The sequence below is a fragment of the Pongo pygmaeus genome, chromosome 14, assembly GCF_028885625.2.
Source record: "Pongo pygmaeus isolate AG05252 chromosome 14, NHGRI_mPonPyg2-v2.0_pri, whole genome shotgun sequence".
Classification (NCBI taxonomy): Eukaryota; Metazoa; Chordata; class Mammalia; order Primates; family Hominidae; genus Pongo; species Pongo pygmaeus.
Window position 1 is genome coordinate 26867001 of NC_072387.2, and position 12653 is coordinate 26879653.

The 12653-nt window shown below is 38.3% G+C and overlaps 1 protein-coding gene across 3 annotated transcripts in view; it reads right to left on the reverse strand.

The window, feature by feature from the left end:
• The window catches only part of XPO4 (exportin 4), a 124877-nt gene that overhangs the window by 72883 nt on the left and 39341 nt on the right, over positions 1-12653 (reverse strand). For 2 of the 3 annotated variants that reach the window (XM_054447269.2, XM_054447270.2), the window contains exons 3-4: positions 11222-11363; positions 4114-4252 (exon numbers count right to left, since the gene is read on the reverse strand). In XM_054447269.2, the coding sequence (XP_054303244.1) occupies positions 4114-4252; positions 11222-11363 (281 nt within the window). Of the gene's footprint in view, positions 1-4113; positions 4253-11221; positions 11364-12653 lie in introns of those variants that run through there. The other variant, XM_054447271.2, reaches the window with a different exon arrangement.

Consider the following 12653-nt stretch of genomic DNA (forward strand, 5'->3'; position numbering starts at 1 on the left):
GGTCAAGGCTGCAGTAGGCCAAGACTACACCATTGCCCTCCAGCCTAGGCAATAGAGCAAGACCCAGTCTCAAAAAAAAAAAGAAAGAAAGAAAGAGAGAAGGAAGGAAGGAAGGAAGGAAGGAAGGAAGGAAGGAAAGAAGGAAGGAAGGAAGGAAGGAAGGAAGGAAGGAAAGAAAGAAAGAAAGAAAGAAAGAAAGAAAGAAAGAAAGAAAGAAAGAAAGAAAGAAAAATTTGACTTAAAAAAAAATCTTTGGATTCTTTCATGAGAATATTACATTTATCCACTATTCTCAAAGTGTACACACTATGAAGACAGCAAAATCTTCTCTAACTGAACAGCTATATCTGTTCCAATCATTCTCAGAAGATCAGTTATTTCAGTGGCTCCAAAAAAATCCAATTGCCAGGTTGCAGTGGGACTAGTTTTTGTGCTGGGTCAAATTACCCAAGGGGAAAGGAAGCAGAGAACTCAGTTCCCAAGTATGTGCTCATTCCTGAGAGAGGCAAAGGACTCTTGATCCTTCGCCTGCACCGTCCCAGTGCCAACAAGCTACTTGTAGGGGGTGAGGGCAGGCTGCATAAATTCTACCCCAATACCAAAATCCTGGCTGGAATGATCACCAAACTAACAAGGGAAAGGCATTAGTCATAAATAGATAGATCTCAGAGTTACTAGTAATGTTCCTCAAGTTTAAATCCTGTCTATCACAAGAAGCTGGACTCATTTACTGCAGACTGTCAAAATGAAACAAGACGTTCTTAAGTGAAATCTAAAATATGAAGTGCAACTTGATTCAGGGCATTGGGGGCAAGGATAATATTTCCAAGTAGCAGCCTCAGTTGCAAACCTTTTCTCTGCTAGTTTTATCTAAGTATATCCACCACTTCTTTTTCCCCAGGCTATCGATGATGAACACCATTGCATAATGCACATGGCCATTAGTTTGGAAGCAAATTCGAACAAAATTCATAGAAATGACAAGATTACCATTATACAACTCATGTAGGCACTGCTGAAGCATCAGCATCTCATGAACAAAGCTTATAATATTTGGTAATATTATATTTGGTATATTTGAATATTATGGTATATTAGATTATAACATTTAAATAATGATTATCAATATTTATGGCAACATGGAAAATACAGAATCAAATGAGAAAGCAAGGTACAACCATATCTATATTATATACATATATTTAAAAAGACTAGAAGAAAACCTGAACAAATGAAAACTGCTGGACTGATAGCCTTTTCACTTTTTTTATGTAGATATCCATTATTCTTGCTACAATGCTATTTGTATAACAGAAAATATAAATTGTTAATATTTATAAATACAAATAGCACACTTAACCACAGTGGGATTACCACTACTTATCAACTAGCTGACTTCATGGAAAATGCTTTTGCGGTCAATTGATTTATCTAAAGCTCATGACATGCTGATCAGAAATGGAGACTATGTCTACTACCACAATTTATATTACTCTAAGTAAAAATAGCTTCCTATGGCCAGCCATGGTGGCTCACATCTGTAATCCCAGCATTTTGGAAGGCTGAGGCAAGAGATCACTTGAGCCCAGGAGTTCGAGACCAGCCTAGGCAACATAGTGAAACCTCGTCTCTACAAAAAAACTTTAAAAATTAGCCAGGAGTGGTGGCTTGTGCCGATAGTCCCAGCTACTCAGGAGAGACTAAGGTGGGAAGACTGAGCCCATGAGGTCGGGGCTGCAGTGAAGCTGTAATCATATTACTGCACTCCACAGACTGTGCAACAGAGCAAGTGAGACCCTGTCTCAAAAAAAAAAAAAAAAAAAAAAAAAAAGCTTCCTACCCAGGTACAGTAGCCTGTACCTTAATCCCAGCTACTCGAGAGGCTGAGGTGGGAGGTGGGAGGATTGGCTGAGCCCAGGAGACTGAGGCTGCAGTGAGCTATGCAGTGAGACTGAGGCTGTATTACACCCTGTCTCTTAAATTTAAAAAAAAGTAGCTCCCCATAATTTTCACCTCGAAAATTTAATATGAACTCTTCTTTCAAGAAATATTCCCACTTCATAAAACAAAATCAAAATGACTTATAGAATGTAAAGATTCAAACATATATACTTTCAAATTTATTAGTTTTATACAAAAAATTAAATTTCACAAAACTAAGATTAAGTAAAGGGGCCATAAAATTAAATTATCGGTCTTTAGAACGACACTATCCAAATACGTTTGTCACTATGTGTGGCTATTTGAATTTAAATTAAAATTTAAAAAATTAGAAAATTCAGTTCTTCAGTCACCCTAGCCACATTTCACATGACCAACTGCCACAAGTGGCCAATGTAGTGGCTACATATTGGGGAGCACAGACATAGAACACTTCTTTCAACACAGTAAGTTCTACTGGACAGCACTACTCTTGAGGAAATTTGCCACAAAAATGGCGTAAAAATATCACACAATCAAAAATCAAGATGTAAATAAAGATGTTCTGTATCTTGACTGTGGTGGGAGTTTACTGGTATACACAACAGTCACAACTTAACGAGGTGTGCATTTTAGACAGACATAGTAATGCATGTAAATTACTTCTCAATAAAGTTAAGGAAAAAAAAGAACAAACACATGACCATCGATGAATTTCTAAGGAAAACAAAAAACACACAGGGTATATATAGTAAGTTCCAAAGTCCTGACCAGCTTGCTTACAGATTCCGTGGGTCTAGACTCCTGGGGTATCAGTCTGCGGTCCTAAGCAAAGTGGAGGCAGATGGCTGGGAGAGTGAGTTGAGCGCATAGCTGTGTGCGGTGAAAAGTGGTGGACAGGAAGGCAGGAGAGAAGAGATCCAAGATATTGTGGAAAGCAAGAGACAATGTATGTGGCCCTCCTAAAATACACCACCACATCTCAACCTCAAAGCATCAACTACATCGTTAAAATCACATCCATTAACTGAGGGGCCACTGAAGACAAAAGGAATTAACAAACAGTTATAAGGTACATAGCCTCACATAGATATCTTTAAAATGATTAAATAAATTGTAAAGGTAATAAGCTACCCAAAATACTTAAAGATGCAATAATATCCGAGACTCAGAATGGCCAAGTATTACCAATCTCAATTCTATGTGAGTTAAATATCATTCAGGTGATAAAAGTTGATAGGTTAAAGAAAGAATCACAGCCAATCATTAATAGCAACCGCAACTCCTCCTGCCTCGGACAGAGTGATTACAACCAGCCACTCCCCAGGCACAACTCCAGCTCTCTAAAAGGTGGACAGGAGAGTGGAGAGGGTGGGAGAACCATGCTTCCCAAAGTAATTCAGCCAAGAACAATGACCCCTAATTTGTTCAGCTGACAGTAATTTCTGAAGTCCCATGGCCTATTAGGACAGCAACTTTTAATTATTTTCATGTCATATATTTTCTATTTTATTCAAACACTTCTGTAATCACTAGTAGCTGTCAAAGGTTTATTAGAAATGGCAAAACAAAGTTCAATAGAAACGGCTAACAATATTATGGCATATTAGCTTATAATATTTTATAACAATTAAAATAATTATTATGAATATTTATGGCAACATGGAAAATACAGAATCAAATGAAAAAGCAAAGTACACTGCATTTATACTATGTACATATATTTAAAAAGACTAGGCCAGGCGCAGTGGCTCACACCTGTAATACCAGCACTTCGGGAGGCCGAAGCAGGCGGATCACCTGAGGTCGGGAGTTCGAGACGGGCCTGACCAACATGGAGAAACCCTGTCTCTACTAAAAATACAAAATTAGCCAGGCGTGGTGGCGCATGCCTGTAATCCCAGCTACTCGGGAGGCTGAGGCAAGAGAATTGCTTGAACCCGGAAGGCAGAGGTTGCGGTGAGCCAAGATCATGCCATTGCACTCCAGCCTGGGCAACAAGAGCAAAACTCTTGTCTCAAGAAAAAAAAAAAAAAAAAAAAAGACTAGGAGAAAACCTGAACAAATGAAAATTGCTTGACTGATAGCTTTTTCACTTTTTTTATGTAGATATCCATTACTCTTGCTATAATGCTATTTGTGTAACAGAAAATATAAATTGTTAATATTCATAAATACAAATAGCACACTTACCACAGTGGGATTGCCACTACTAATCAACTGGCTGACTTCATGAAAAATGCTTTTGCAGTCAATTGATTTATCTAATGATCCTCTTTTTACAATTACTGCTACTGCTAGTAGAATCTGTTCCCGAACATACTTTTGAAGGCTGTAAAACATAAAAATCATTGTCAAAAATTTACCTAAATCTAACACAAGAATACTCCCAAACTTCTCTCTATGCCTGAAGCTACTAATAACATTGCTTACATGTGAGAGTAGTAGAGCCAAAGGGTTATGTACAGACTCCAAAGCCAGGAGGCCTGGGTTCAATCCCAGGCTCCATTGTGGATGGGCTGTATGACCCTGGGCAAGACAGTTAGCATTCAGGGCCTTGGTTTTCTCATCTGTAAAATGAGAATAACACTACTAGTGTTATTATAAGGGTTAAATGTTCCTACAACTGTGCCCAGTACATACTAAGCACTATACAAGTGTTATTTGCTCCAGGAAGTGTTCAACAGATGTAAGTCAGCTCCCTGTTAAATATTTGTAGGGAAAAAAATCACTAAGATTAAGATTCCACTAGTCTGGAGATAAATTCTGATCTAACCTACGTCTACAACCACTAATCTAATCCTAAATCCCATTTCCCTTTAATGTGAAAAGGCAACATACTAGCTATCCAAGATACATCATTATGGAAACATAAAATTGTAAAACACACACACACAAACATTCAAAATGTTCATATCTAGGTTCTGTTCCTCCATGTGATGACAGAAGCACCCATCCCAAGTGGAGGCATTTTACCAAGCCCATTTGACCACAAGGGCACAGAAACTTAATTGACTTTTCACAATCTTTTCTGAAAGATAAGGATCAGAAAACATAATCCCAAACTTTATAATCTAGCCTCTGGAATCCCACAAAGATACAACCACCATGTGCCCCTGGAATAAACCCAAACCCCTTAACATGACTTATAAGCAGTGGGAACCATTCTAGCTTTCCTGGGACAGCCTCAATTTACCTGTTGCCCCAAATAATTATTAATAGTTCTTTATTTCACTCTCATAAGTGTCCCAGTTTGGACACCCACCTATAGCCACTGGTGGCTGCTCCTCTCCTTGACTTCTGCCCTTCCACACACACTCACAACTGCAGACATATTGACCTTTCAGTTCCTCACTCTACACTCTTGACTTCCAGGCCCCTGAACTTCTATTCCCTCTCCCAAGATTATGATGTCACTTTCTCCAGAAAGTTATTACTAAGGGCTCCCATGGCACCCTCACATGACAGGACATATCTGTTACTACGGTTCGCTAGCTCCCAGATCAGCCACCCATTCTATGCACACTAGCATATGCAAAGCACACTGCCTGCTGCATAACATGCATTTATTAGATATTTATACAGATGAATAAATGTCTCCCTATCGTCAAGACTGAAGTGAAAAAACATTCCTTCAAAACATACACTTGAACCATTTATCTTTCATTCATTAAGCAAATAAATGCAGAGATCCTACTATGCATAAGAATATTAGTTGACCAAAGAGAATTTCTGTACTTTTAGGGGGACAGAATAGTTTCATAGGCACTGACTACTACTAGAAAATGTACATAAAGCTGAAGACTATGACTACAAATGTACACAAAGATAGTTTTAAATATCTCTACTGGCAAGAATTAAAATTATTATTAGAATAAATAATAGCTACCATTTATTGAATGCTTACTATATGCAAGAATTTATATGAACTAGTTTCACAAATATTAACACATCTAATCCCCATGATAATACTACTATTATTCACTCCATTTAAAAATCAAATCAGAAGGCTGGGCGCGGTGGCTTCTGCCTGTAATCCCAGCACTTTGGGAGGCCGAGGCAGGCGGATCGCGAGGTCAGGAGATAGAGACCATCCTGGCTAACACGGTGAAACCCCATCTCTACTAAAAAAAAAAAAACAAAAAAAATTAGCCAGGCGTGGTGGCAGGCACCTGCAGTCCCAACTACTTGGGAGGCTGAGGCAGGAGAATGGCATGAACCTGGGAGGTGGAGCTTGCAGTGAGCTGAGACTGCGCCACTGCACTCCAGCCTGGGCAACAGAGCGAGACTCCATCTCAAAAACAAACAAAAAAATCAAATCAGAAAATTAATGCACAAAGAAGTAATCTGCCCAACGTTGCAGTGTTAAGTGGCAGAAGTAGGGTGCAAATCCCTTTCTTGACCACTATGCTACACTTGCCTCTTAATAAAGGGCATTGTGCATTTCACTCTATACAAATTTTATTTCAATTAAGAGGAAAAAAATAAAAAAGAAAAAATTATGTGCATGTAATGGGAAGTACACATTATTTATGTAATAGTCTACTACACAGCCTATAGTATTCTACCTATGCAGTATGCCAAAAATGTTTAACTTGAATCTAATCCACACTGTAGGGCATTCTACAAGATACAGATATCTGTGTCATGAAAGGCAAAAAAGAGCACACCATTATTCTAGATTAAAAGAGACATGACAGCTAAATACATTGTATAATCTCTGGCTCACCTAGATTAAAAAAATAACCTACTGTACCTAAATAAAGCAAATATTAATAGATCTGAAGTGACAGACTGCAAAACAAAAAAAAACCTATAAAAAGGAAAAAGGATGTAAATATTATTCAGACAATTGGGAAACTCAGAATGTGGAATCAGAATTGTTAGATCATATAAATATGCCAATTATATCAAGAGTATTGAGATTATGCTTTCAGAAGAGACACGTTCAAGAACTTTAAGGCTAAAGTATCATGATGTCTGTGGCACTCTCAAATAGTTAAGGGTAAAAAATGTATATATACATAAGAGAGAAATTAAATGTGACAGAATGTTAACTGAGCCTCTACTGGAAAAAGGGTGTGTTTACCACCACACTCTGGCCTGGGCAACACAGCGAGACTCTGTTTCTTAAAAAAAAGTTTGAGATAAAAAATATGTATGTAAGCCGGGTGTGGTGGCTCATGCCTGTAATCCTAGCACTTAGGGAGGTCAAGGAGGGTGGATCATGAGATCACGAGTTCGAGACCAGCCTGGCCAACATGCTGAAACCCCGTCTCTACTAAAAACGCAAAAAATTAGCCAGGCATGGTGGTGCGTGCTTGTAATCCCAGCTACTCCAGAGGCTGAGGCAGTAGAATCGCTGGAACACAGGAGGCGGAGGTTACAGTGAGCCAAGATTGCCCCATTGCACTCTAGCCTGGGTGACAGAGCAAGACTTCGTCTCAAGAAAAAAGAAAAAAAGAAAAAATTTAATTTAAAAAAATATATATATATGTAAATATAGATATATATATATATATGTGAGCTATTTCAATGTGGAACCCTACAATCAACTCTACAATCAAGCTAATTACTTTAGCTTCTAAATTATCAAAATGATTTTAAAATGAGATTAATTTGGGCCAGGTACGGTGGCTCATTCCTGCAATCCCAGCACTTTGGGGTACTGAGGCAGGAGGACTGTTTGAGCTCAGGAGTTCAAGACCAGCCTGGGCAACACAGCAAGACCCTGTCTCAATTTAAAAAACTGAAAAGGAGGCTGGGCACGGTGGCTCACGCTTGTAATACCAGCACTTTGGGAGGCCGAGGTGGGAAGATCATGAGGTCAAGAGATCAAGACCATCCTGACCAACATGCTGAAACCATCTCTACTAAAAATACAAAAATTAGGCCGTGCATGGTGGCTCACGCCTGTAATCCCAGCACTCTGGGAGGCCGAAGCGGGCGGATCACGAAGTCAGGAAATGGAGACCATCCTGACTAACACAGTGAAACCCTGTCTCTACTAAGAATATAAAAAATTAGCCAGGCGTGGTGGCGGGCACCTGTAGTCCCAGCTACTCGGGAGGCTGAGACAGGAGAATGGCGTAAACCCGGGAGGCGGAGCTTTCAGTGAGCTGAGATCACACCACTGCACTCCAGCCTGGATGACAGAGCGAGACTCCGTCTCAAAAAACAAACAAACAAAAAATACAAAAATTAGCTGGGTGTGGTGGCACGCACCTCTAGTCCCAGCTACTCGGGAGGCTGGGGCAGGAGAATCGCATGAACCCAGGAGGCAGATGTTGCAGTGAGCAGAGATTGTGCCACTGCACTCCAGCCTGGCAACAGAGCAAGGCCCCATCTCAAAAAAAATTAAAAAAAAAAAAAGAACAAATAAAAAGGAAAAAAAAAGAATGAGATTATTTTGAATAATATGAGACCAGACACATATACGTAATGAAAATTTCTTACACATTTAAGTCTACCAAGGTCTCCAGAGTTCAGTGGTTCTCAGGTTGGGGAATGGGGACAAGGGGGAGAAAAGGCTATGACAACTAAACAGCTCCACAAGAAAGAACTGCTCTAGTTGACCTGAAGCTCCCCTGCTGGCCCTGACTCCGTAAGGAAGGCTGGTCCTGATGATGACGGCTGTAGCAGCCAATGCTTTTACTCCCCACCAGGCACTGTGCTCAGAACTATCTCATCTAATCCTGACATCAACCATATGAGATGGGTACCAAGTCCCTGATCTACAGGTAAAACAGAATATTAAAGAGACTTTATGTTAGTTTCCCAAAGTCACATAAATAGACTGCTCTTCAGAAAACTCTAACATTTTAGGCCTAGAAGCCAAAAACAATTTTTTTTAACCTTCCCACATATAAACTTCTATAAACACAGAGGCCCCTAAGGCTTATTTTCTTTTATTACATAAATATAAATAAATATGAAGGTTTTCTCAACTTGTGTTTAACAACAAGCACACTATCACAATTGATTTCAAAATATTTTCGTAGGGTAAAGAAAAATATCACAACAAATATCATTTTAGTAGAATTCAACAAAACACATACCTCTTCCATGGTTGCAATTGATAATATAAATTTTGATGTGTCTGAATTACATTGTGTGCAAAACAACGAACAAAATAACGGAACAAGCACTTGCTGACATTGTCAAGACCTCTACTCACCCGTACTTACCTTTCTTTATGTACAGAGGGGTCAAAAGAAAAACAGTCCTGTCAGGTCTAGCAAATATGGTCAAATAAAAACAACAAAAGAGCAAACTAGTATCACATCCAAATGGACCCACCAAACAAAAACCAATCAATCAATCCAGCATGACAGAGAAAAGAAAGGTTTCAAACCAGGGACAAGACTTCCTTATTCTATGAAAACCGGAAAAAAACTAGCCATGTCCTCCTCACAAACATGTAAATCCACTTATCTACAGGACACATTATCCACTAAACCTGCAACACTAATAGGCTACAGAACCTTTGCCTTTGGTCTCTCATGTATTTTTTTTTTTTTTTTTTTTTTGTATGTAAGGCAGTTAGCAGTTAACAAAGTGCTAAAGTCATGTCAGTATTATTAAATATTATTAACTCAGACTGCCAGGGTACAGTCAACAGAAACAAATGCATGACAGTATGCTCTAAAATTAAAATTTTATGTGTATGTTTATTGCCATTAATCACCATTCCTAAGCACACACATTTCTGATTACATAACAAAATTTTTTCTTCAATGATTTTGGAAATGAACATCTAAAGTATTCAATTGCACAAACAGTAAACATACAAGTGCATTGTCTATTCTTAAAAGAATACATGGTCTTTGGGGAACTTAACAAAAAAAGGTAAATAGTAAATCAAAAGTTATATAGCTGATAGTTTTCCTCTTTTTTTTTTTTTTGAGACGGAGTCCCACTCTGCCACCTAGGCTGGAGTGCAGTGGCTCAATCTTGGCTCATTGCAACCTCTGCCTTCCCAGGTTCGAGTGATTCTCCTGATTCAGCCTCCCAAGTAGCTGGGACTACAGGCATGCGCTACCACGCCCGACTAACTTTTGTATTTTTAGTAGAGATGGGGTTTCACCATGTTGGCCAGGCTGGTCTCGAACCCTTGACCTCAAGTGAGCCACCCACCTCAGCCTGCCAAAGTGCTGGAATTATAGGCATGAGCCACCGCATCAGGCCTGATATTTTTTTTAAATCATTCAAGAAATAAATGTACATAATTTTGTAAAACGTTTAAGCAATACAGATATGTATAAAAAGAAAATTTACTTTCACCTCATTCCTCAAAACGCATCCTATTTTCAATGGAAGCTACTTAAAGATTTTGGAATTTCTTATAGAACCTCTTCTATGCACATTTCCCTTTTTTTTGAGAAGGAGTCTTGCTCTGTCACCAGGCTGGACAGATGCAATTATCTCGGCAGTGATGCAATGATCTCGGCTCACTGCAACCTCCCAGGTTAAAGCAATTCTCTTGCCTCAGACTCCCGAGTAGCTGGGACTAGAGGCGCGTGCCACCACACACAGCTAATTTTTGTATTTTTAGTAGAGACGGGGTTTCAGCATATTGGCCAGGATCGTCTTGATCTCTTGACCTCGTGATCTGCCTGGCTTGGCCTCCCAAAGTGCTGGGATTACAGGTGTGAGTCACCACGCCCGGCCCTCTATGCACTTCTATGTACATATATATGTAACATTTGATTTGTTAGTGGTACTCAGCTTCTTCTCTCTCCCCTGTTTTAGGATACTCACCTGTGTTATATTAATACTTAACCATTTTTCACCTCTACTAAGCATCAAAAGAACAGGTAAATATAAAGGTTCTTCATCTAATCTAAGGTCAACTTTTATTTATAACTAAGTTCTTCACAACTCAACAACAACAACAAAAAACTAATATCCAGCACAATCTTTTCAAAGAAAACAAAAATAGTACCAAAAGCTTAAATAAAAGGTATCATTCCATTATGCACCAAAACTACCTACAATCATGTGTATACAAGTGTTTAAAATACGAGCCCCACATAGAACTTAACTTTAAACATCTATAGCTTTTTAAATTTTTTTTCTTTTTTTATACTTCGTAGAGATGGGGTCTCACTATGTTGCCCAGACTGATCTCAAACTCCTGGGCTCAAGGAGATCCTCCCTCTCAGCCTCCCAAAGTGCTGAGATTATAGGTGTGAGCCACTATACCCACCCAAAAGTTTTTAAAATGCAAACAAAAAAAGCTCTAAAAAGATACACATAAGCTCAGCAAAAGTATTTCAGCAGTCCCCCTCCATGTACTTACTTGGGCCTTTGTAAGACATAGGTTAAAAGGAATGTTCGCAGAGACTCGATGCTACCTTTTTCCAAGAGAATCCATTCTCGGACAACTGCTTCCATTATGGCTGTGGCAGCTTGAAAAAGGACATAGTCCACTTTACTAGTTTCTGAGGAGAAAATTAAAAACTTTATTTAAACAATAATTCATTTTACCTTGAACATTTTGCATTTATTAATTTTAAAACAGAACTTTTCAGACAAGGAATAAGATGGTTACCTGTTCTTTTTTTTATCCAGTGACCTTGCTCTAGCACCACAAAGAGGTTAGTTCCTCTCAGAAGACACCTCAGGCAGGTGGCAGCTAATCACCGATCACAATTTTCACAAACTTTCCTCACCTCTCTTCAACTGTTACTTCCAAAGCATGAAGAACTAAAAAATAACACAGCTTTAAAAAAAATAAAATAAAAATATAAAGCAATCAAAAAATTTCCTAAGATTCTCACCCCGTGCAAAACAGAACTTTGTATCTGAAAAACATTTTAATAAACTAGTCATTGAACATTACTATCTGTGATGAGCCATGCTGTTAAAATATTTCGTTTTTAAGTATTAAGCTTTCAGCAGGATGACCCATCTCCAATAGCAAGTTCAGAAATAAAAACAATCATGTTTAGGTTTTCTTTCTCAAAATGTAAAAAACAATATAAGTCACATTTACACAAGGTGAGAAATGCTTGTGAATTTTCTGATTGCAATACTGATCAAACTGAGTAAAATCCCAAAGCTACACTTAGAAAGACCCAGCCTTAGCTAGCAAGTTATAGTATCTGATCTAAAATCTAAATCAGGGGAGAAAAAATAGAAAATTAACACACTTTGAAAATTTTTTATATTAATTTTCTATTTTTTCCTTTATTCACCAATACCACTACAATCAGTTTCCCAAACAGCATTATCAACAGGGAGAAATAGTCGAAATGAAGTCAAGAAAAAGTAGAAATTTTCTGAGGCTCTAAAAAATAACCATCATGTGAAATCCATGAAAAGCCCATGATTAGACTCCAGATTATTTGCCAAGACCACTGGACATGCATATCTGAAAGCCATGAGAAATTATCTCTAGGCATAGACTGGCACCTTCAAGAATATATCAGAAGAGCATGAAGATATATACAGTCAAGCACACCATTTTCTCTCCTATTCAAGCTCAGGTCATTTAAAAATCTTACAAGTGTTCTTGACACATTCAGCTATAAAAATGTATGAGAAAAGGTGTACCCTATATAAATTCCTATCATATTAGACTACTACACAGGAGTTTTGATCATACCAAAACCACTAAGAGAAACCAATTTGAACCTTTTTTTAAAGTTCTGATTATTCTATGCTATCTTAACATGAACTCTAATTGAGATGATAATCAGAATTGATACAAATTTAGAAACTTTAAAATA